The sequence below is a fragment of the Ruditapes philippinarum genome, unplaced genomic scaffold, assembly GCF_026571515.1.
Source record: "Ruditapes philippinarum isolate M1 unplaced genomic scaffold, ASM2657151v2 ctg18651_1_1_1_1, whole genome shotgun sequence".
Taxonomy (NCBI): domain Eukaryota; kingdom Metazoa; phylum Mollusca; class Bivalvia; order Venerida; family Veneridae; genus Ruditapes; species Ruditapes philippinarum.
In genome coordinates, this window is record NW_026858312.1 from 1 (window position 1) to 26,349 (window position 26,349).

At 30.7% G+C, this 26,349-nt stretch overlaps 2 protein-coding genes across 2 annotated transcripts; one reads left to right on the plus strand and one right to left on the minus strand.

Annotated features, from left to right (window-relative positions):
- Nucleotides 1–3,659: 3,659 nt before the first annotated feature.
- LOC132752752 (uncharacterized) lies at nt 3,660–4,964 on the minus strand (the record flags this gene model as incomplete). Its single annotated transcript, XM_060743125.1, has 2 exons — nt 4,661–4,964; nt 3,660–3,835 (listed from the first exon to the last, which is right to left on the minus strand). Coding segments are annotated over exons 1-2 (480 nt in total), but the record flags the coding sequence as incomplete, so codon positions are not given.
- Nucleotides 4,965–12,052: 7,088 nt separating this feature from the next.
- On the plus strand, nt 12,053–15,862 carry LOC132752753 (uncharacterized). Its single transcript, XM_060743126.1, has 5 exons — nt 12,053–12,139; nt 12,482–12,609; nt 14,047–14,134; nt 14,399–14,466; nt 15,345–15,862. Exons 1-5 carry the CDS (start codon nt 12,053–12,055, stop codon nt 15,583–15,585), a joined length of 612 nt encoding a protein of 203 aa, XP_060599109.1. The 3' UTR covers nt 15,586–15,862.
- The last annotated feature ends 10,487 nt before the right edge of the window (nt 15,863–26,349 follow it).

A 26,349-nucleotide genomic window follows, 5' to 3' on the forward strand; every position in this document is an offset into this window, starting at 1 on the left:
CACCTAATAGAGGATCCAACTAAATTCGCTTTACTGAGATTTAAATTTTCTTAAATTGAAATATACAGAGTGTAATCTAGAAAAAAAATCTGTTTCTTAATATTATGGCCTGAAATTTATAGCGAAGCCAAATCAATATCTTTTAATTCAGCAGTAAAGAAAGCTCAATAATCAGATGGTTTTATTTCATATATAAAATTGTTTTCAAAGAAGGCTGAATGCATAAACTTTGCAATGGTGCTTTGAGTCGTCCGTGTCAATATTTTTCTTTGAATTTTAAAAAGTCTTTGTTGAACATTTCATGGGAGAATTACATGTTTAATTTTAATATTTTCATGCTTTTTTAAAGTTGAAAGACTAGAAATAACTTGCAATTTGATTTTGACATTTTGAAGAATATACACAAAACGTCGATCAAATAAAGTTAAAATAAATTGGTAACAGGAGAAACGCACTACGCATGCACACCCTGGCACGCAAACCATTTTGCGCATGCTCAGATAAATCCTCGGTTAAGAAACGATTCTTCTTTTATGGTTCCAAAATTTATATGGCTCTTATTATACATTGATTCTTATATAAATATATATATATTCAAAGTATTGAGGTAATAAGTTCCAATCATAATATAACGTAAAGAATATTAATCCATAAAGAACTATATGAAGCATAATATGGTTTCACTGGACAACCTTGATCACGGTAGTGCTCGATCGAAATACACTTCGCCCAACATACAGAACGAATTGATTTCTGTATGTGGCGAGATTATCAACAAAACAATTGTGGAGACCTGCAACGCCGCTCCATTCTTTGGTTTTATCGTCGACGATGCCGCAGATGCGGCGCCCATGAGCAAAAAGCAAGTTTTTCAGGAACATATAAACTTTATAGATTTTCATTGTTCTTTTATGTGTTCGTTTATAAACGTTTGCATTTGTATATCTTTTCACATTAAAATGCATTTAAATACCTTAAATGAATATGTGTTGAACATTGTCAACGTCATTATAAACATATCCATACAAAATAACATATTATAACATGCTTTTTTGTGGTTTATAGAAATATACCAGTGATATAAAACTGGTAATTTCAATGTTTTAAACAGTGAAATTATCAATTTGATAATTTCACTGTTTTGAGTTTATGCCCCTTCAGTGAAATACCAGCTGCGCCACTCGTGAAATATACCTTTTGGTGCTCACTCGGTGAAATATATCCTGATCTTACACTGAACTTAACAGATATCCACTATAAATTATCATTGATCACACGACGTCGTTTGTTGTAACTACGTTTTTTTTTTCTTTCGAGAAAAAGGGCAATTATGCCTCAGAAATGAAATATACATGTATTATTACTTCTTTCAAAAGGTAGACATGATCGAGATCAAGTTTTAAAACATTTAAATAATGGTTTCAGAGCATGTTAAATGCTAACTAGCGCTAAATGTGAAATTGTTTGTCATAAAAGTAGCAAAATGTAAACAAAGTAGTATTTGACTTCCATACAAAAATACTAAATCACTTTAACTGTATTAATTGCCAAATGCCAAGAAGAAAAATATGTACCTACAAAACAGTAAAAACGTTTTTCTTGTGGTTTCCTTTTTTCCGTGACGCTCCTAAAGTACAACCTTAAAGGCCTTTTATGCCACAGAATTCTTTTATTTTTATGTCTCAAACCTGAAAGTCCTTTTATTTTTCTTATATAATTTCTTTAATCAGTTACTCATTGGCAAATTATATAATCCCACATAATTATATCTGAAATATAAATTCGTGTGGGATCATTTTTAAATTTGATTGAATTCTATATAACTTTCATTTAACTCTATTTATTTTTACTAATTTAAATGCGATGTGTTGTGTAATAAAAAAACTTACATTAGTTGTCATTACTTAAAAATTCTCTTGTCAAAGGTTTGTAACTTTTTCTGTTATCGTTTTACATCATATTTTTACATCAATGACAACTCATGTGAGATCATATACATGTATATATCATAGAACCTGTAATAAAAAATAATTTTCTATGCGTTTTATTGTAATGGAAATATATATGTCACCTCTCTAATAAATTTAAAACAACAATAATAACAAAACAACAAAAACCGAACAAATAACGAAAATTTACTGTATATAATTATGATAAATGTTTGATTGAATATGCTATATAACACACTGAGAAATAAAAATGTTGCAATATTTTCACAAAAGCGAAGCACACTTTTCACTTTTATGATATATAGCATATAAGCTCAAAATAGATAAGTTTTCTTGTTGTGTGCCTAATAAGTAAATGACAGCTTTCATCAAAGCACGAGAAACAGAGATGATATCAGAAGTTCTACTGCTACGCGAAAATTGATCAAACAAAAGTTTTTTAAGATAATAATCATCGCTACGTTGTAACTGATAACAATTTTAGATTTTAGTTAGTAACGATATTTTTTTAAATTGAGAACAAAATCTAAAAATGAAGAAAACGCCTTATTTTCTGTAAATTTATAACACGGTGCGAAACGACAGAGCTTTATCCAAATGTAAACAAGTGTCTGCATTTCCTTCCAGTAGTGCCATTGCTAAACGTTCATTTGTCAGCTTGAGAAGGCTAAAGAATTTCTTGCGCACAACGATGACCACTGGCCGCCTCTCTGGCTTAGGACTTTTGCATGGTGATCTCTAAGCTGACGTTGTTGTATATACATTCGTACGAATAAATCGCCATTTGTCACTTTTATTTGTTGACTAGTAACAGCGTACACGTCATTTGTTTGCGTCTGTTTATGCAATGTAGATCCTTATATAACGTTGATCAATTACTTTGAAATATCAGTATACGATCTAGCGATTATATTTAAGACGATGTCTTAATCAAGTCGCATATTAACACACGTCATATCATTACATAAAAAGTTATTTATGATAAAATTACATTCCTTCTGACTTAAATTTCTTATTTTATGGACCTCAAATGGACATGGAAATGCATAATTTTAAACATCTCTAAACGGTAAAAATCATTGAGCTTCCGCGGGGCTTCGCCCCATGGACCCCTCCCAGGGCTCTGCCTGCAAGGGGGCCTATAGCGGCCCCCCTTAACCCCTCACCTTAGCGTGCGTAATTTAAATTTTGGCCTAGCTACGCCCCTGTATAATATATATATATAAATGGTAAGTTCCAAATATTGTGTAATATCGTTTCACGCCTTTTTACTTTTACGTTTTTACATCTATATGTAGGTTAAAATTTTGTACGAACACCAAAATGTTTGCCAAGAATGAGAGTTACTAGTAACTAACTGTCACCAACAGTAACTATAACTGACACCAAAAGTAAATATAACTTACACCAAAGGTAAATATAACAGACACAGTTAATATAACTGGAAACAAAGGGGTAGTTATTTAAACTGTTTTATGGATAAGAACGCCAGAGAAGCTGTTTACTGCGTGTGTTTCTTCGTACAACTTCTCACTGACGTCACAGTGAATTGTACATTTTACCGATACTTCGTTTCCCTTTTTCTACTGCTGTGATTGCATCAACAGTATAACATTTTAACCAATTCTTTTCCCCAATAACTGTTTTAGAGACATTTCTACCATTAACGACGATTCCAACAAAAACCCAACTGTTTCCACGTAAACACACCTGTGCTGTAAACAGATATAATCCACTTGCAGGTGCTACAAACACACCAGTGTTTTTGTTATAGGCATCGCCAATGTTAAGAATGATATTTGAGAAGACAAACACCATGTTGTTTTCTAACGATCTATCACCGGCCGTGTCTGCTTTGAATGCGATAATTGGCGTAAATGCCAGCTCTGAAAGTATATAACGTATTCAACATAACTCAACTAAAATTGCAACGTGTGTCAAAATTACGAACATTATATGTATAATATCAAACTTTTATTTAAACATTTTTATTAATGTAAATGATCCCTGAGATAAATAAAACAATTTTGGTTATCTTGGAAAACAGGTGCTGAACTTATTTGTGACTTATGTGTCAATTAAAAAAAAGAAGTGACAATTTAATAGTACGATATTAGGCTCAATAACAAAGTTAAATCAGAATACGAGAATATCTAAAATATAATAAGCTTTTTTTTATCTTTTTGCCATACTATGTAGAACGCACCAATTCAAAAATGATAATATTTAGAAACAACAATGTTTGTAAACAATTTGAAAATAATTAACGGGTAAGTATCAACCAGTTTCATCATATATTAAACAAAGTTAAGCAATATTATTACATCAAGTTCTGAAATTCAAAGATCGCCTTTTCATATTAAAAAAATGGCATTTGAAGAAGAAATAATTAATATGTGTTAAACATAAACATGACAAATGAAACTACATTGTATATTTCAGCGTTTCCCTTTAAATGTGCGAGAATTAAAATGCCACTGTCTATAAATACGATTGTTTACTGTTATTTTAATTGATTGCTGTTGGTGTATTGGTTGTTCCACCTGAATGGCCCTGCTTTTCCTTTTGGTCCATTGTATGATATATCCACTCATGATATATTTAACTTGCATTGATAAATAAAATATATTGTACTTAAACCAGGATATACTTCATGCATCACAAAAACAAAACAACTTCACAACCAAAAGAAATTTGAAAAGTTTTATTACCCTTTATTTTCTGTACTTCTTTTGAATAGTTATCAATTGTTTCGTTAGTTTTTGCTTTCATTCTATTCAGCTCCTCGTCCATTTTTGTCTTCAGCACTTCAATATCACCTTCTTTTTTCATAAGATCTTTATTGAATTCATTTCTTTCCATTTTCAGTTTCTCTAAAGCATCGAGTACTCGTTGCTCCGTAAGTTGCATATCACTTTTCATTTTCTCAACTTTTATTTCCTGTCTGATCATTTTTTCTAGAGTCTGCTCTTCGTAGTGAAACTTGGAGCAGGTTGGCTCTGAAGCCGATGGCATACTTGAATTTAATAGCAAAATCACTATAAATATGGAACGATCCATCTTTGTGCTCTTCTAAATCCAAACTGTTGTCATCTCAACCTTGAATTCCTACTACAATGCAAACAAAATTTCATGCTAAAAAGGGGTTGTATCACAAATATTTAATGATTTAGTATCCGAATTCAGTTGAATGCCCTGTTTTCTTTTTGTTTGCATCCATCGGTCGGTCTGTCAAAAATGGGTCTGGTCCTACGATTTATTTTCTTCTACAGAACTGATGGTAATATGCAATTTATTTTATTTGTATATTATTATGTTATGTGCCTTAATTTAGAATTGGTTGCTATGCCAGAAAATAGACTTTAAGTATTGCAAAAATTGCAAAAAAAATGATGACATACTTTAGAAGTCCCATAGGGAAGCATTTGACATACAAAACATACTACTGTATATTTTTGGACAGGAAGACAACCAGTTTTGCAAGTTCATTAACCCTTTCTCGCAATCACAAAATTTATATATATTTATGATGAGTTCACAAAGTTTCCTATATGATTAGGTCTAGTTTTCTCTTACGAATTATTGGCATGGTACTTACTCTTCTTGTCCCGCCCTTGGCACTTTTTTAGGTTGTTGCCCTGCTGACTGCCTTGCAGGCGGTCCTGTGTTGTTAGGTGTGTGGAGGACTTTTTATATATGGGGAAAGTTGTTCTCTCCATGTTGACCTTACCTTTAATATCACACAATAAGGTGTATTTAAAGGTATTGTGTAGGTCATAAAATGATAGTGCCCATTCTAACCTTATTTATTTTTTGAAATTTTATTTGTCCATTAGAATTACTGTATTTCAAATGAGATATAATTCATTTACAATAGTAAATCCACTGAATTTAATAAGTCTAGTAAATCGACAGTTTATATAATTAGTTTTTAACAGTATATTGGTTAATGTTTATTAATAAGCATTTGGTCGAACGGCCGTTACGATTTTAACTACTTTAATTTTGTAGTACTAATAAATACTAAAAGATACAAAGAATATCACTCTTTTTTCAAATTTTAAAATGTTCTGTTGTAGTCTGACTACCATTTAAATGTACAAACTCGCTTAAAAATGGATGATGAAAAATAATCGATAGAGACCGGTTTTACACAAAAAGAACACATGTTTATATTTATGATATCGTTGTTAGTATATGACCTTGCAATGGAAAGAAAAAAGGGGGCATAATGTTTTACTGCTTAAAACTAGAAATTTGCATACTCTCCATTGCCAGTATTTTCTAGATTGCACTTTGGTTTAACCATTTTTTCAACAACTGAAATGATATACACTGCATTGAAGTTTATATTGTTTAAGTTTAAGCAATTCTAAATCTAATTTTCATTCCAATTGTTTCTGTTGTTTTTGAAAGAAACGATTTAGCCAGTTATTCAAACATGAAATTAAACTTTTTTTGGAATTTGAACAACTCTTTGTTGAAGAACGGAAATGTACACTATTATTGAGTTGTAATATGATGTTTTATTTAATTCTTTTTGCAATTAATAGTATACATTTCATCGATGAGTATTCTGTAACTTTTGTCATTAAAATTTCTGATTGCTGTTTCTGCTGTGGCAGGAAAGTTCCGAACAGTTTTGTAACAACCCAGTTCATTTAAATGAAAAAATATGGCAATCTTATCAATGAGCTTGTAAGGTAACAGAAAAAAGTTATGTTATTTATTGGAATTGCCATTATCAGAATCGGAAAATAATGTTATGCAGTAATTAGCAAAACGTTAAATGAATTTGCTAGTAAAAAAAGGGTTACTTAGTGTACTTTTTGCAGGGGCGTACCTCGGCTTATTTTGAGTGTACGCCGAGTGCAGATCTTTGGCCAAAGGTTCGCAAGAGATATACATAAAATATAGCTAGATGTGCTAAAATAAGGGATTTAGGGGACATCTAAGCTAATTGTACTTCTATTGGCTGTATCTTTAGTAATACAAATAACATCAAGTACATGTGTTGAATCCATGAGAAATTGCACGAAGTCTAACATTGACAATGTTTTAAAATGTTAAAAGGTATTTACTATTAGGAAAACAAAACATAGCCAGGTGTCTCTCTATTGTAATAAAAATGTTCAACAAGTTGTTTCTTTGTTATTGTTCTTTTGTTTCAGCATAACTTAACGTGAGATACAATCAAGGAAAAATTTGCTTTAAAATGATCTGTATGACTTTGATACAAAAACAACAGCTTTAATGTTTAAGTGTTACGAAATGTTATCGTATTTATCAGCTAAGATGTAGTATCGCAAGATCATTTAGGTCCCTTAAAATATTTTTAAATGCGTATTATGTCAATGTTGAAGACAATAAATATTGTCTTTAACAGTTTTTATTCTCAACTCTATTCTTTCAGTTTCCATTCTAAATATTTGAAATATTTCATCAGGAAGTTAAATGCCTCACGCACATAAAAGGATGCTCACTAACTCGTTATCTAAAGTTGGTAAAAAAAAAGATTGGGACGTACATGGCGTGTCTTATATGGCTATACATTGTTTTCGTTGTATATTTGTCTATATTTTAAAGATGTATAGATGAGATTACGTATAATGAAGAACATATATATATGTCATTGTTTGCAGAAGTATGCAACTTATTTCTATACGAAATAAAATGATACAGTAGAAACATCTTTCTGTAGTGATATATTTTGTTAATACATGTAATCATTTTTACGGTCAAATAAACAGAAGTTGAGTTCGGTTTGTAACGATAGGTGCAGGCAAAGAACTGATTCATAGGGCCCAAACTATTCTACACAAATGGAAATGAATATAAGATGAATTAACGAATAACATACTGACTTATAGCTACCTACAAGGTAAATTCCATACAGTTAACTCCCTTCCATTTGGCTGCAAAATGTAAGTTGCAGACAAGATCTTAATTTCGCATATTGATCTAGATTTAAAAAACGAAATAAATGTTTAGTTTTCACTGAGTTTTATTTTTCTGAAAAATTATTAATATATATTTGACAATTTCTTATCATTATTTTGATTTTGAGGTTTATTAGCATTATAATATTGATTCTTTAAAGCTTAACTCGATCTGAAAAAAGAGACAATAAGTGTTGTTTTTTTTTTTTTTTTTTTTTTTTTTTTTTTTTTTTGGTTTTTGTTGTTGTTGTTTTTTTTTTTTTTTTTTTTTTTGTTGAGAAATATATGAAATATGAAAAAAACATTAAATCAAAACGAAGGTTATATGTAATTAATGGAAGAAGTTTTGTAGATTTACTGTTATAGATTCATGTCATTTAGTGTGTTTAAAAATATTTAAATGTTATCAAAAGTTTTATCATTAATGTATGAATTGAAGGTGTAACTTTAACAGTTAAGCTGCAAAATCTGGGTAAACAAAAATTTTTTTAACTGCCATCAAGACAAATTTATCTCAATGCTTAAAATTGTCTGTATGAGGCTACATATGCCTAACCGCCCTTTGTCAATGCCGCAACTGAAATCGTCAATAAAATGCGCAAGGCATTTAGTTACGTCATATATTTCGTAAATTGTTGTTAACGTAATAAAAAAATTTTCGTCAGGAATCCATTTTCAAGAGTTATAAACATTGTGATGTTGACAACTAAAATTGATGGGCCGTTCTTGAATTATTGATTTTTAACATACTAAATTATGATGTGTTTCATTTACATATTTCATTTGCTAACCCAGATAACTCCACAAATTAAACAATGTTTTAATAATGAGACGGATTAACAGTTTAAAAAATCCGGATCAACATAAGTGTAGAAGTCATGTCATTCAGGAGGTTTTGAAGTATAAAAAAATGGGATCTACGGAACTGGATAGAATTTGCCAACTGGCAATGAAGGAATCTTCAGAATGCGAATTTGTCGTGACGTTTATTTCGAAATTTACAGGGATTCTATTCAGCTTAAAAGTAGGTGCAATTTCTAGATCTACTCCATGTGACTCGGTGTTCTTGTTGCTTATTTTTCATTTTTTAAAGGTTTTCCATTATGCATTGCAACTAAAGTGTTACATCTTGTAGATCCTGCTTTGTAAAATAATCATGAAACGATCCCGACAACCTCATGTATATTTTAGAAACATCTTCAAATGAAGAGTACTGTGGCAATGGCTACAAAAATAAACAACAGAGATTTACCATAGAGAAATCAAAATTTGCTTTCACAAGAAAAGTAGACACTTTAGAGAAAACTCCTGAAAAATCTCGAGGGTGACATTTTTTAGTTTACAAAAATAGTTTGATATTTATTCAACCTCGTTTTGTTAATTCAAACAAGGCAAAAATTCATTTCCATTTTTAATGCGACAGACTTTAGTATTATATTGTTGTAGTTGTTGTTGTTGATGTTGATGTTTATTTTGTGTATTTAATGAATATTACGTTTTTTAAAACTATTGTTTGAACGTTATAAAATATTTTTATCATAGTTTGGAGATCTATCTTTTGAAAATATGTGAGACTAAAATGGTGCACCTATAAATGCACAGTGAGTTAACTGGAATGAAGATATATGTTGCGCCCTACTACAAGTCATATAGCCTCGTGTATTGATGATCTTTCTATAGCATGTTATCCCTTTATAAAGAAAGAAATCAGTCGTTTCTGTGGAATATTGCTCCATTAATAGAATGAACATATTTTTGGGTGGCCATTATGAACTTAAAGCTACATGCCTCCAGATGAGTCAAAATATTTTAAACAAATGAGAAAAATGTACTAGATAAAAAGGTTTAAAAATTCGAGTAATATTTTACATATTATGTGCGATTAATTACTGATTTTCAATATTTACAACTATATTTCTACTGCGTTACTAACGCAGTTAAGACTATTTATGCATATTTTGACCACTTTTTTTGGTAGTTTACATGGTTTTAAAGTGTCATTGATAATGTATTTATTCCTCCATTTGGTTAATTGACAATATTACACATTAAAATACATTTACAAAATTTCCTAAAAATTAGTATGAATCTGGAGGCATGCTGCTGTAATGTTGGAAAGATTTTACTATAGATAATCATATGCAAAGAGGACATAAATGTATGATATATAAATTTAATTAACCATTATGTAAATAAGTTTTAATAACGCAAGGTAAATAAATGCAAAACTATATTCACAATAACTGGATACATTGCCATTTATTCCATACATGGTCTGATGGTCTGTGTTCGAAATCTTTATGACATTCTGAATTTATCTATTGAACAAACGATGATTTGTCAGCACAGTTTTTTCAGTGTTCCCGAGATATAATTATTCCCAAATGAATGTATCACGAAACCAAAATCATTCAGAGTTTCTTGATCCGACAGTAAAAAATTATTTTGGAATAATTGATGACGAAATGTAATATTTAATTACAAGTTGGCCTTGATGAATGTATATGTAATCAGGACAGACGTCCTGACAAGGTGTCTCATTTTGTGCCATTTATTATTTTTAAGCACGAAAGCTCATGATTGTCATGAAAAAGTATGACCTAAATTATTAAAATGACGTTTAAACATCTAAACTTGAAAATCCTTACGTATTGAAGAACATCAAACCCCCTTGTTATCTATCTATCTTCGTATGAAATATTTACTTTTACATAATACATTATAATTTACATTAAAATATAAAAAGAAAATATTATACGAAACTTAGATTCATGCTATTTTTAATTAAAATTAAGGAAAAAAAACATTGAATTATCGAAAAACGCCTGACATGTTGCTGATTCGATGTTTACGCATTTTCATGGACACCAGCGTTGTATGCAGTCTGCAGTGCTTTAATTAAAACCGATTGTTTAAACAAATGAAATAGAACATTGAATTGAGAATAATTTTGAATGGAAGTCAAATGCAATATTGTTGTCCTCTATGTTGTTGTTTTATTATTATTATCATTATCATTATTATTATTATTATTATTATTATTATTATTATTATTATTATTATTATTATTATTATTATTATTATGTGTTTATGACAATTTATGTACCTAAGCATCGCATCACAAAAACTGAGTATTATTGTAAATAAATTGAAATTGAAACCAAATGTTGTAAAACTTATTTGTCTATCTCTTTTTATGCAATGCAGTGTAACATTCCATATACAGGTGAATAAATAAAAAATAACATTAATTTATAACATCTTGTACTGAATCAATTGTTTTTATATTTCCTTACTCGTTGGTTTAATTGATACATTTGAAGTATTATCATTATTATCAGTATTACTGTGATTTTACCCCTGACACCTTAGATGTTTATCATGCCTAAATATGTGTTATGTCTGTAAAACTCACTATAGACGTAACGTATCACAGTTTTATAGCAACTCGAATATTTTTATCACTTGTAGTATAATTTGAAATGCTAAGTGCAGTAATTAGATAAGACAAAAAAATAACAACCTATTAGAACTACTTTATTCGTAATATAACTATGTATTTGATAATATTGTATTTTTTGCATAAATATTAAGGATTGCTTAGATTAATAAGGATTATGAGAAATCACGGACCAATTTGTACCTGGCAAGTTATAGCGAAGTTTATTATTGTTTTCTTAACACTTACGTCTCAATGTATATACGTTCAAAGTGTGGGGTGTGAGCAAGAAGGTGTGTGCGCATGTGTTTTTGAAAATGGAATGGAAGCAGAATTGACCTGTCTGAACTTGGAAGTAATACAGGAGTACCTTTGTAAGTTGCAATTTATCGACTTGATAAAATAGAGAGTAATACAAATGAAAGAGATAATATTTAAAGTCACAATTAAGCTAATATGTTTCAAAACGTTGTTTTTTCTGTGTTTTGTTTTAAGTATAATGATTTATTTATTTATTTATTTATTTATTTATTCGTTCAATTATTCCGTCATAAGCTAATTACATAACGTTTAAGAAATATAACGATCTTAAAATACATGATGTACATAATTTATTATACTCGTACAAATATTTAATGTTGCCTTCTGTTGAAATAATAACATTGCTAAGCTTTGATTCGCTAATAAATAAGCGAGCTCTTGCTATTTTTATACCTTTTACCAGAATGAAAGATTTAAAAGGAGACGGAGACTACATGTACTCATTCAACCCGTGCTTTCCGTTTAATGAAGGAACTTGTCTTAATGTAGCTGTATGTATTTTCGTTTAAAAAAGGTTCTTGAAATTTACTTACTTTGATAACAACTATTGTCTTGAAATTTACTTACTTTCAACTATTTGGTCCATTCCATCTTATGATTACATTTGGTTGAAGAGACAGTTTAAATGTATTCTGTCACAAATTCAGTTTGAAGTTCTGTGTATAATGATTTTAATTTAATATTTTGTAGGAAGTAAAGATGCTTCTTTGTTTGTATCATTATATATTATTGGGTATATAAATATGTATAAAAACGGCTATCGCAAACCTTTAAATATTAACCTCATCTACGAACTATAGACATTTACTGTAACTTTTGAATACTTTTTTCAGGGTTGTCAAACCAGCGATTTTGATTTGTTTTACGCGATTGGAGATGCCAGCAGCGGACTTCTGACGTTTAACATTTCGTCTGGTTATTTAGTGGGTAGATATACCAGTACTGATGAGCTTGGAGTTAGGTATAGGTTTTATTGTTTCTCACGTATACGTTTTGCTATATAGCATTATGTGACGTCACATGGTTTCGTCTGGTTATTTAGCGGGTAGATATACCAGCACTGATGAGCTAGCAGCAAGGTATATGTTTTTATCACACATGTCACATACCCGTGCAGATTTTGCGACTCCTTCATAATAAAAACGGCCGTGCTTATATGTTTACGTGACTTTATTTGCGTAATACCAATAAAGTGTATGGACGTGCTAAACTACGTGCTAAACGTGCTAGCTTTACACTGTAGGCGCATCAATGAAAAATAATTCTTATTCACTTCAAACAGTCTTTATTTTGGATATGTGATAAAAAATATCATATTCATGCAAGTTCATTTCTGAATTAATTGAAATTTTTGAATTAAATAACATTTTGCTCGCAAGAGGCGCGTATAGCATTGTTTTTTTTAACTCGTTAATAAATTCTGTATTGAGCCTACACACGTATTCATTATTCCTCATGTACAGACTCAATCAAACCGAGTCTGCAATTCTCTTGTAATTTTGTTGTGATAAGTGCTTCCGAGGGATCACTTTGTTTCCAGATTTTCATACTTCACAACAGCAGGTGTTAAGTGCTGTGTGGCAGCTGTAAAAAGTTGCCCCGTACTTCACTTCAGTGCTGTTATATGTTTCTGGTCCTTCGGGATCATTGATGCCAGCACTATTGAGTGTTGAAAATTGAAAACCGCTCAAGCCGGTGCTAGGGGGCGTGAGGGCTGCTGCACGTATTCATTATCCCTTCCGAGGGATCACTTTGTTTCCAGATTTTTTAATTTCAATATCCTCTTTTAATTATATCTCATGTAAACTTTTAACTACAAAGCCTAAAATGACGTCACAAGGTAGGTATCTTCTTATTCTTAACGATATGCCATACAGAAGAGCTTGGAGTAACATATATGTTTTATTATGCCTCACGTAAACTGTTTACTATATAACCGTCACATGGTGTTATTTCGATCTATTATTCTGGAAATGAATATAATACGGTCAATTATTCTTTGCAATATTTCCCAGTGACGAGTAATCCATATGGACTTAAGAAAATGTTATGTTCTTGTTTTCTCCCCTGATAAAAAGGCGACGGTGAATGGAGTAATTATAGTGAAAAATGACATTAAAATGTTGGTTTGGTATAATTACTCATCCATTCCCTCTAACGGTGTTTTTTAGTTCTCGGGTTGCTGGTGTGCACTATCTTTACGTGTCTTTGAAATATCCTAAACATTTGAACCTCCTTGCCTCTAAAGAGACCAAAATACCGAGTTCACCGTTGTAGGTGAAAAAGAATTTAGTACATGTAGTAATTTATCAATAATAAACATATTTATGTCAAAGCTTGTCAATTTGATTAAACTTGTTCATAAGAAATTGCAATAATTAGTAACAATATTCTTCAGCAGAACTTCATATGTCTCCTTCATATGTGACGCAACAGCAGAAACACCAAAGTTAGAGGCTTTTGGCGAAACATCACTACGCACTTATGTATGTCTTTTGTATGCATTTAACGACTTTTTGTGTATGAAAGTATTTCAAATATATTTCAATTGAATCCATATAACTCATTTTCATCATGTTGGTGAACAATATTGAAAATGTTGAAATAAATAAAGACGTAAAACATGTAAATAAAATGTAAAATAAAAATATTTCATAAATAATCATGCATTATGATTGTGTTTACGGAAATTTGTGTGTACTTGTTTCAGATTTTTATGTATACGGTATACATTTTGCAATTAATTTCAGACATTTGCAATTACATCAAAACATGCCTGTGTAGTGCATAAACCTACACCTCCGAAACCAACTAAAAGGTATGTCCATCTGTAAAATATTCAAAAGCTTTTTCTTAATAGTTTAAAAAAAGAATTCTCCAAAAGCAGACTGTAAGTCTGTTTTCATTACACCACATGTACAAACTCTATCAAACTGAGTCTGAAATTTTGGTGCTAATTTGATGTTTAAATGCTTTCGAGGGATCACTGTTTTTGGATATTTATTTATCACAACAGGTGTCATGTGCTGTATGACAGCCGTAAAATGTTGCCCCATTCTTACCTTCATTGATAATATATATTTCTTGTTCTTCGGGATCATTGAGTCAAGCATTTTTTTCCGTTGGTCGTTCCGGTGCTAGATGGCTTTATGGTTGTTACACTTTTTCATTATCTCTCATGTACCGACTCAATCAAACTGAGACTGCAATTTCCATGTAATTGTGTATGTTTTTAATGTACTTTAGTAAAAGAAAATTTTCAAGATATTGATACAAAGTTTGAAGTAGCAAACAGACAACTAGTAAATAACACCTGTTAAAAGACACTATGTACGCTTGAAAACAATTTTATAAATATATAACTGACATAAATTAATCAAGGCATGTATTCCACCAAGCTGTAGATAGGAATAATAGTAAAAGAATTTATTGTATGATATATTACGTGCTTCTCAAGTATACATACTTAAATTATTTTCTCAGGAATATTTCGGAATTTTCTTCTTGCAGAGAATTTAAGTGTATATGAATCTTAATTATCAAGGTCATAATGCTTGTTTTACAGCATTAGTAAAATATGTGGTTTTTATATGTGTTTTTTTCGAGATTTTTTTTCGTGAATTAAAATGAATTATATAACATGAATTATGTACATTAAGATTGTTTTTGTTCTCTATGATATTATATGTTTGACAGCTGCCACACAAACTACGGAGATTTTATCAAAAAATGTGAAATTGGGTACGATGGTCATGAGGAACCCGTGAAAGTTGTGTTTATCCGAAACTGGAATGGTATATGTAAATTCCCATCCAGCAAGGACATTGCTATCACAATCTACTCTGAGAGTTCAACTTGTGCTGGCGTTGCCAATAGATGTCATCCTGCTCAGCCGTTCTCAGTCAATGGTGACGTTTGCAAAGAAATTCATAACTGAAACAGTTGCATTTTCAAAGCATAATATATACACCTGAAAATAAGTTAAGCACACCCGGCACTTTGCCTTAATTTTGACAAGACCACAACTGAAATTTAAGATTTATTCGGGCAATGGGTACGAACACTTTGTTGTCAACCTGCAGCAACTGGAACAAGCTCTGCACCAAGAATCATAACAATGTATATCAACATCGCAAAAGACGCCTGATTTGTAGTATGAGAAGAGGGTTGAGGCTATCATCCGTGCACGTGGCATTTACACATATTATTGTTGTTATGAAAATTTTGGCTACATAATTATTTTTAGCTTACATAACCGTAAACATTTTTCAAAAATATCCACCAATACTGTTCTGTAAACACTCCAACACTATATTTATAAACATTTTTTGTGTTTGGTAAAAACAACACATTTGCTTATGCCTCAATAATTTGGTTAAAAATAAAGTAAACCCATACATTTACTAGTTTACGATTACTAAATTGGTACCGCTTCTTATTAAATTACTATGTCTTAGCTCAATTAAGTCTTCATCTTATGACAGGGCTTTTAATCACAAGCGATTGTAAATTTCCTGTGTATTCTTAACTTATTTCCAGATGTATATATCTGTAGGGATTAATAATTGTAAAACATTGTTTATCAAAGATTTTATAATATGAATACCTTTCGATTTGAGTTTTTAAAAAATTACCAATTAGCGATTCAAGTTGTTTTGATTTTCCCTTCTTCCCGTTTTTATCTATTTATTTATTTATTTATTTATTTATTGGGGCGGGGGTTGGAGGAGAGCGGGTTGGATGTTCAGAGCTTCATTTAGTGCTGCCGTTCACATTCAATGTAACGCAAACTATTTTATTTCCTTCTTCATATCGTAATTCATTGTAACGAAATACCTGTTTAATGTGTTACATGTTTAATCATCATCGAATGCCTCTTCAAACTATTGAATGTTTCATGAAACTTGTAGTCTATATCAATCATGAGAGATAACTGCGACACACGGTTACATATGAAGCATTAATATTTACCTACCTTTGCTTTCGTGTTCACCTATATCATATCTTGGTGTTAGTTTGGTTTTCCAGCACACTCACACAATATGTGTGTGTGTGCGTGCGTGACTGTGTGTGTGTCCGTGTCTGTGTGTGTGTTTTTGTCGGTGGTATTGTTGCTGTTTTTCCTCTCTATATTGTTCTTGTCTTTTTATTGTTGTCTTTGTTGTTGTTAGTTTTTAAAAAACACACACATATACAATGTACCAGCACAGAACCGAAATTTTATTTTGTAACGTATACAATACAGTATTTTGTTACATTACACATGTCAAATATCATAGTTAGATAAACATGTGATATAATTCAAAGATTTACAGTATATTGGAGAATGAACATACATTGCTGCAGAAAAAAATATGTATAGAATTAATATGTATCAGAATAATCTCATTTTAATTCTGACATTACCATCGTATTCTAAATGTACACAATATCTATGAAAAAGAAAAACATTTAAACATTTCATTTAATATGTATAACCGAAGTTTATCAACATACCTTTTCTTTTACATTTGCAAAATACATAAATTTACATCAATTCAACAATACAGACTTTTAACATGACTGACATAATTCAATAAATTTAAACGTACTAGGCTTTATATAATAATATCGTTTAATGAATTTAGTGCGTCTTTCCTGGTACAGATTACCAACAAGCATTAAATGAAATTCGTCTTCAATATCTTGCGTATTACAAAGTTGGCATATGCGCTCATGTCGTTCAAGTCTGTTTCTACCATACTACCAGATCCTATTCTTTAATTGTGTGCAGATATTCCGAGACGGGTTAATTGTTTTCTTGATTTCATACACTTGATTTTATCTTAATAACATTCCAAAGAAAAATTAATCTTGATCTGTCTATACTATGTATTTAAAACGTTATTATAAACAATATCTGAAAGTCATTTTTTTGTAAATACATCAATAAGTCTTCTTTGTTTAAAAATATTAACATTTTGTTTTTTAATTATAACGTTCAGGACAATTCAACATTTTATTTTATACGCCCACTTTTTTAAACATTGTTTGCAGTGATTTAATGTTTTTATATACACACATTTGATAATGATATTTGGGCGTCCGTGGCCGAGTGGTTAAGGTCGTTGAATTCACAACACTTGCCCCTCACTGCTGTGGGTTTGATTCCCGACAGGGACTTTGGATTCTTTCATGTGAGGAAGCTATCAAGCTAGCTTACGGAACGTCGGTGGTTCTACTCAGGTGCCCGTTCGTGCCTGAAAAAATGCACGGAAGGGCACCTAAGGTCTTCCTCCACCAGTAAAGCTGGAACGTCGCGATATGACCAATACTGTTTCGATTTGACGTAAAACCCAAAAACAAACAAATAATGGTATTATTTGAATGTATCACTTTAAACCAATATTTAATAATGTGAACATAATTATTAACATAAAGTGGATATCTACATAGTTCACAATAAATTCCTGCATTACAACAGTTTATTTTCACACCAAGAATTACCTTGTAAACTTTCAAATGTAATCTCTCTATATCTTTAAATTTAGGAAATCCCCAGACTTGACACGTATAATTTATAATAGCACCGGCAAAAGCATCAAATAATTGCGAGGAAACAGAAGGAGATATTTCAAATTTATTGCTACATTCATAGCTTTCAGAGCTTTACCTATAAGATATTGGTTGTGGAGTTTAAAGGACCTAGTGTAATTAAATACTATACCTAAATGAATAAAATCGAAAAGTTACACGCACAATGTCCAAAGCTTCATAGTTATATAACAAACGTTCATGAGGAAGTAATGGCTCTCTTTTCCGAAAAACAACTATTTTAGTGTTGGCTGTATTTACCTCTAATCCCAATACATTACAGTACTTTATAAAGAGTTTAATCTTTGCTTTAAATCCTCTTGTAAATTACCAATTATTACCATATCTTCGGCGACTAACAATATAACTATATACATGTGTCAAATATATTTATTCCACAATCGACAGAGTTTTGTAAAAAAATAATGCTAGGTCTTCTAAATACCGTTCCGGATATTTTTTGAACAAGACTAAAGTTACTGCAAATTTATTACATTTAGTAAATTTTCCGAAACAAATGCTTAATGTTGTTCATCACTTGCTTCTCGCTGCTCGCTTTCGGTTTGGGTTGTTTTGCACCAAGGCAGGGATTTTGGATACTTTCTGCTTCAGTTTCTCCTTTATACAAGTGATCAGGGTTTGAATTTGTTAAATACGGCTTTTTCCCAATTTGTATTACATTTAGATGATACAAGTTTATCAATAGAAGGTTAGAACCACTATTTTGTAACAGTAAGTAATTAATTATTTAATGAATCTACTTCACATTTCCCTGTATTTCTATGTGGTTAAGGATCCAACTAAGTTCGCTTGACTGAGATTTTAAGTTTCTTGAATTGAAAAAACAGAATGTTAATTAAAAAAACTCTAAATATCTAAATATCTTTTGATTCAGCAGTGAAGACAGCTCGATAAACAGATGATTTTATTTCATATGTAAAATAATTTTCAAAGACGGCTGATTGCTAAAACGATGATTAAAATGGGACTGCTTAACGTCCATCATTCTAGAAGTGTTGCCCTGCGTTAATCTTCATTATCTGCAAACAATACTACTGTTAATTAATTATGACATAAAATTGGTATATTTGTTAAGTTCCCAATATTGTGTAATATCGTTTTACGCCCTTTTTTATTTTACTTTTGGTCATCTACATGTAGGTTAAAATTTTATACAAACAAAAAAAAAGTTTGCTAAGATTGAAAGTTACTAGTAAATAAATGACACTAACAGTAAATATAACTGACACTAAAAGTAAATATAACTAATACCAAAGGGAAATATAACTGACATTAAATGTAAATACATTTGTATAACTGACACCAAAACGGTAGTTATTTAAACTGTTTAATGGATAAGAACGCCAGAGAAGCTGTTTCTTGCGTTTGTGTCTTCGTGTAACTTTTCATTGCTTTCACAGTTAGCTGTACATTTTACAGAAACTTCATTTCCTTTATCGATCGCTGTAATTGCATCAATGGTATAACATTTCAACCAATTCTTATCTCCAAACGCTGTTTTAGAGATAGGTCTATCATTCACGACAATTCCAACATAAACCCAATTGTTGTTAGTTAAACACACCTGTGCTGTAAACAGATATAATCCACTAACGGGTGCTAGAAACACACCAGTGTCTTTGTTATAAGCATCGCCAATGTTGAGCAACTGCACTATTTAGAGACTAGATGCACAAACACCTCCCATTGTCTCCATGAATCTCCACTCGACAACTCTTATCTTTTGGCCCGCCTCTCTCATCTTGCACACTGCAATAATTTGCACGTACTAACTGCCAAGGTTCCTGAAAGTATAATAAGCGTATGTCAATATCAATATATCTCAGCGTGAATGCTGGCGACGTCGTGTGTCAATATTTGATTACGTCATAACTGCTGCATTTTATAGTAGGTGTCCAACACGCGCATTTCTATTATAAAAGCGATTTTTATTAATGTAAATGATCCCTGAGATAAATAAAACAATTTTGGTTATCTTGGAAAACAGGTTCTGAACTCATTTGTGACTTATGGGTCCATTAAATAGAGGTAACAATTAAATAGTACGATATTTGCACAATAACAAAGTTAAATCAGAATATGAGAATATCTAAAATATAATTATCTTTTTTATCTTTTCTTTGCCAGAATAAGTAGAATGCACCATTTCAAAAATGATAATATTTTGAAACAACAATGTTTGTAAACAAAAAATATTCAACGGGTAGGTATAAACCAGTTTCGTCATGAATTAAATAAACAAACTTAGTAAAAAAAAGTAAGCAATATTATTACATCAAGTTCTGAGCATTCAAAGCACACCTTTCATATTTAAAAAAAAGATATTTGAAGAAGAAATAATGTTATATATGTGTTAAACCTAAACATGACAAATAAAACTTTATTTAAACGTTTCCCTATAAATATGCAAGAAATAAAAATTGCCACTGTCTAATTTTACGATTATATACTGATATTATATTTTTTTGCTCTTGGTGTATTGAACGTGCCATCTGAATGACCTTGCTTTTTGTTTGTTTGCTTGGTTTTTTGTTGTTGTTGTTGTTGTTTAGGTCTATGGTATGATATACCCGCTTATGATATATTTCACTTGCATTGATAAATAAGATTCTAATTAAAGCCAGGATATACTTTATGCATCACAAAAACAAAACAACTGCACAACCAAAATAAATTTAATTACCCTGTATTTTCTGTACTTCTTTTGAATAGTTATCAATTGTTTCGTCATTTTTTACTTTCATCTCTTCAGCTCCTCGCTCACAATATTGGTTTTTTGTCTTCTCTCCTCAGCACTTCAATATCAACCTTCCTTGTGTTTCTCTATAGATCGAGTTGAATTGAATTCACTTCTTCTCTCTTCTTCAAGTTGGTGTGCCTCTTGCAAGACGAATCCGAGCTACTCCGTTTGCTCGTATAGTGGACCATATTTCACTTCTCTTCATTTTCTCAACCTTATATTTTCCTGTCATTCATTTTTTCAGACGTCTGTTCTCGTAATGGAAAATTGGTTGCAGCTTGGCCTCTGAAGGCCGATGGTTATAAACTAGAATGTAATAGCAAAATCACTATAAATATGGAACGATCCATCTATGTGCTCTTCTACACCCAAACTGTTGTTATCTCAACCTTGAATTATCACTACAATGCAAACAAAATGTAATGCTAAAAAGGGGTTGTATCACAAGTATTTAATGATTTAGAATCCGAATGTCGTTGAATGCCCTGTCTTTTTGTTTACATTCATCAGTCCGTCTGTCATAAACTGGATCTGAACCTACGATTAATTTTGCCTTACAGAACTGATGGCAATATGCAATTTATGTTATTTGTGTATTATTATGTTATGTGCCTCAATTGAAAATTGGTTGCTATGCCAAAAAATAGACTTGAAGTATTGCAAAAGTTTGGAAAAATGATGACATACTTTAGAAGTCCCATAGGGAAGCATTTTAACATACTATATTTTTGGAGAGCAAGACAGCCTGTTGTGCAAGTTCCTTAACCCTGTATCACAAATTTATATATATATATATATATATGATTTCACAAAATTTCCTATATTATTAGGTCTAGTTTTCTTCACAATTTATTTTTATATATGGTGAACGTTGACTCTCCATTTTGACCTTCCTTATCTTTAATATCTTAATACCACACAGTAAGGTGTATTTAAAGGTATGGTGTAGGTCATAAATTTTTTTTTACTATTAGAATAACAGTATTTGAAATAAGTTATAACTCATTTACAATAGTTAATCCACTGCATTTAATAAGTCTAGTAAATCAACAGTTTTATAGAATTAATTTTAAACACTAAATTGGTTAGTGTGTATTAATAAGCATTTGGTCGAACAGCTGTGATGTTTTTAACCATTTTAGTTTTGTACTACTAATTAACACTAAAATATACAAAGAATATCACTCTTTTTCAAATTTTAAGATGTTCTGTGGAAGTTTGACTAGAATTTAAGGTTGTTGTTTTTTCGGGGTGATTTGTTCTTTTCCTATTCTTTCTTGAAAACGTTGAATAAATTAAAACTGAAGAAATAAAACAGACAACCATCCTTTTTGCATGGGAATAAAAGCATTTACATACATATATGTATATGTACAACTCGCTTAAAAATGGATGACGATACAAATAGATGAATACAGAATCCCTAAAGAAAGCCCAACACGGCAAAATTGAAAATGTTGCAGGCTCGGTTTGATTGAGCCTGTTCATGGACGGTACTGGAAAGTGCAAGTTACCGTCCACGCCCCCTAGCACCGGCTTAAGCAGAAGTCAACATTTAAACGTGAAATAGTAAAATTTTGAATTTAAAAACATCCGCAGATGTGTTCATACGGCGGTTATCATGGAACCTTCAATGTGACACTTCCGTGCCATTCCATGAAAAGCGGCGTATGGTCCCCAAGTAATAAAATGCGTGTGCCCTAAACGAGAAAACAATGGGCGGAACTAAATAAAATGGAATTTTGAAAGGGGATCGGAGGTTATGAAGCCTGCGTATCACAGATAAGACGTCAAAAGACAAATTTAAAAAGCAGGCAACATATCCTAAGGGTGATTCAACATTATTCAAGTATGAATATTGGATAGCGACCTATTTTACACAAAAACACATGTTTATATTAATGATATTGTTGTAAGTATTTGACCTGACAATAAAAAGAAAAAACAGAGCATAATGTTTTACTGCTTAAAACTAGAAATCTTCATATTTGCCATTGCCAGTATTTTCTAGATTGCCCTTTGGTTATACCATTTTTTAAACAACGACTGAAATGATATACACTGTATTAAAGTTTTTATTGTTTACGTCTTAACAATTCTAAATCGAATTTTCATTCCCATTTTCTGTTGTTTTTGAAGGAAAAGATTAAGCCAGTTATTTAACCAAAAAAACTGTTTTTATTCGAACAAATCTTTGTTGCAGAACGGAAATGTACACTATTATAGAGTTGTCATATTATATTTTATTTAATTCTTCCGTTACTTTCTGCCAATTAATAGTAAACATTTCATCGATGAGTATTCTGCAACATATGTCATGTAAAATTTCTGATTTACTGTTGCTACTATGGCAGGAAAGTCCCCAACATTTTTGTAACAGCCAAGTTAATTTAAGCGAAATATCATTTTGGCAATCTTTACAAAATGAGTTTGTAAGGTAACAGAAAAATTGGAATTATTTACTGGAATTGCCAGCATCAGAATCGGAAAATAATGTGGTACAGTAATTAGCAAGACGTTAAATGAATTTGCCAGAAAAAAGGAAGGTTATTTAGAGTACTTTTTGAAATACAAAATGTAAAAAAAATAGTTCAAAGCAAATCTGAAAAGACGTAATAGTTTAAATCTTCTTATGCTTATTCCGCCAAGTAAATGTAGCAGAATTAGTGCACAGCTCCTGCAGAGCAGCATGGTAGAGCGATAACCGTTAGCTACATCAAATTAGCAATATCTTTCACTCGGCAACAAAAAAAAATATTTTTTCTCCAAATTGTTGCTTTGCAGAAGTTTTATTGTACATATATTTGTAAAAATAGTATAATAGTGTTCTTGTTGATGATGTCGATGTTTATTTTGTGTATCTTAATGAATATTACGTGATTTAAAATCATTGTTTGAACGTTATAAAATATTCTTATCATAGTTTGGAGATCTATCATTTGAAAATATGTGAGACTTAAATGGTAAACATATTAGTGCAAAGTGCAGATTTAAGCTACGCCCAAAAGTACAAGTCAGATAGCCTCATGATCTTTCTATAACATGTTTGCCCTTTATAAAGATAGAAAGATGTCGTTTCTGAGGCATAATGTTCCTTTAATAGAATAAACATATTTTGGATGGCCATTATCAACTTTGTGATATAATAATTCTAATATCGATAATCATATCCAAAGAGGACATTAATGTATGATATATATGAATTTAATTATTTATTTAGCTTACCTTTGATATAACCATTATGTTAGAAAGTTTTGATTAAGCAAGGTAAATAAATAAATAAATGCAAGACTATATTCACATTAACTGGATACATTATGTGCGTTGCCATTTATTCTATACATTTAAATCTGATGGCCTGTTTTCGAAATGTATATGGCACATCAAACACGTCAAGTAAGCGATAACAAATGTTTTGATTTTGTATTTGTAAAACATTTGTAAACATATAAAAATAACGAAACTGGGTGAAATACAAGATGATATTCGCATCGTAAAATCATATCTTTACACTTCATTTATCCAAATTATGTATAATATTCATTCAAATGAATATAAGGGTTTTTTTTCGTAAACATAATAAAAGAACCGAAACGTGATGGTACATCAATTAAACGAGAAAATGTTTCTGCAAATCATTTGTTATTACATATAGATTCTCAATGCCATGTGTTTTATGTGAGAAATGTTGCCCAGATCCTGTAAAATTTCAGCTATTTATTGCTTATTCATTGTTCTCAGGAGGTATTCGCTTTTCTAAATAGCAACTGTAAACTCTATGAAATACATATCAATAAGCCACACGTCATTTCAGTTCATAGTAAGATCGTAACAATCGTTATTATAATGTATTCCAAAGTACATGTGAATACATCACTAAAGTTCAAATATGTGTGGAACAAGTGATAACTGATTCAGCATTTTTGGTTAATGATATACAGATTTATAAATTATGATGTAGACTACCAACGAAAATGTATATATGAATATTCTATTATTTACTTGAAACAAATTGTACTGAATTCACCTATTGCACTAACGATGTCTTGTCGTCAATTTGTATTTCAGTTTTCCCGAGATATACGGAATAATCCCCAAATGGATGTATCACGAAACCAAGATCATTCAGAGTTTCTTGATCCGACAGTAGAAAATAATTTTTGAATAATTGATGACGGAATGTAATATTTGATTACAATTTGGCCTTGATAATGAATATGTAATCAGGACAGACGTGCCATTCATTATTTTTAAGCACAAAAGCTCATGATTGTCATATTCATTAGAATTCGTTTAGACGAAAAATTGAAAATTTAATGTTTGAAAAAGTATGACCTAAATTATTAAAATGACGTTTCAACATCTAAACTTGAAAAATCCTACATGCTATTTTTAATTAAAATTACGGAAAAAAACCATTGAATTATCGAAAAACGCCCGACATGTTGCTGATTCGATGTTAACGCATTTTCATTATTATTATTATTATTATTATTATTATTATTATTATTGATATTATTATTATTTATTTATTATTATTATTATTATTATTATTAAATCATTATTATTATTATTTTTTATTATTGATATTATTATTATTATTAAATTATTATTATTATTAGTAGTAGTAGTAGTAGTAGTAGTAGTAGTAGTAGTAGTAGTAGTAGTAGTAGCAGTAGCAGTAGCAGTAGCAGTAGCAGTAGCAGTAGCAGTAGCAGTAGCAGTAGCAGTAGCAGTAGCAGTAGCAGTAGCAGTAGCAGTAGCAGTAGCAGTAGCAGTAGCAGTAGCAGCAGCAGCAGCAGCAGCAGTAGTAGTATGACAATACCTAAGCATCACAATGACATATTTCTTTTACAAACTGAGTATTGTAAATAAATTGAAATTGAAACCAAATGTTATAAAACTTGTTTGTCTGTTTTTTATGCACTTCAGTGTAACATTCCATATACAGGTGAATTAATTAATAATAACATTAATTTATAACATCTTGTACTGAATCAATTGTGTTTATTTGTCCTTTACTCGTTGGTTTAATTGAAACATTTGAAGTATTAGTCTTATCAGTATTACTGTCATTCTAATCCTGACACCTTAGATCTTTATCATGCCTAAATATGTGTTATCTCTGTAAAACTTACTATAGACGTACACGTATCACATTTTTATAGCAACTCGAATATGTCGAACACTTGTAGTATAATTTTAAATGCCAAGTGCACTAATTAGATAAGAAAAAAATAATAACCTATTTGAACTACTTTGGTTAATGTCGTAATATAACTAGAGTTTTGATAATATCTTTGATAATATTGTACTTTTTGCATAAATATTAAGGATCGCTTTGTTCAACATTAATAAGGATTATGA

Bases quoted from the DNA above. Each gene is read 5' to 3' on its own strand.
- LOC132752753 (XM_060743126.1), top strand. From the start codon at position 12,053: ATGAAAGATTTAAAAGGAGACGGAGACTACATGTACTCATTCAACCCG. The intron at 12,140-12,481 runs GTATGTATTTTC...TACTTTTTTCAG, and splicing joins GAACTTGTCTTAATGTAGCT to GGTTGTCAAACCAGCGATTT. The intron at 14,467-15,344 runs GTATGTCCATCT...TATGTTTGACAG, and splicing joins CCTCCGAAACCAACTAAAAG to CTGCCACACAAACTACGGAG.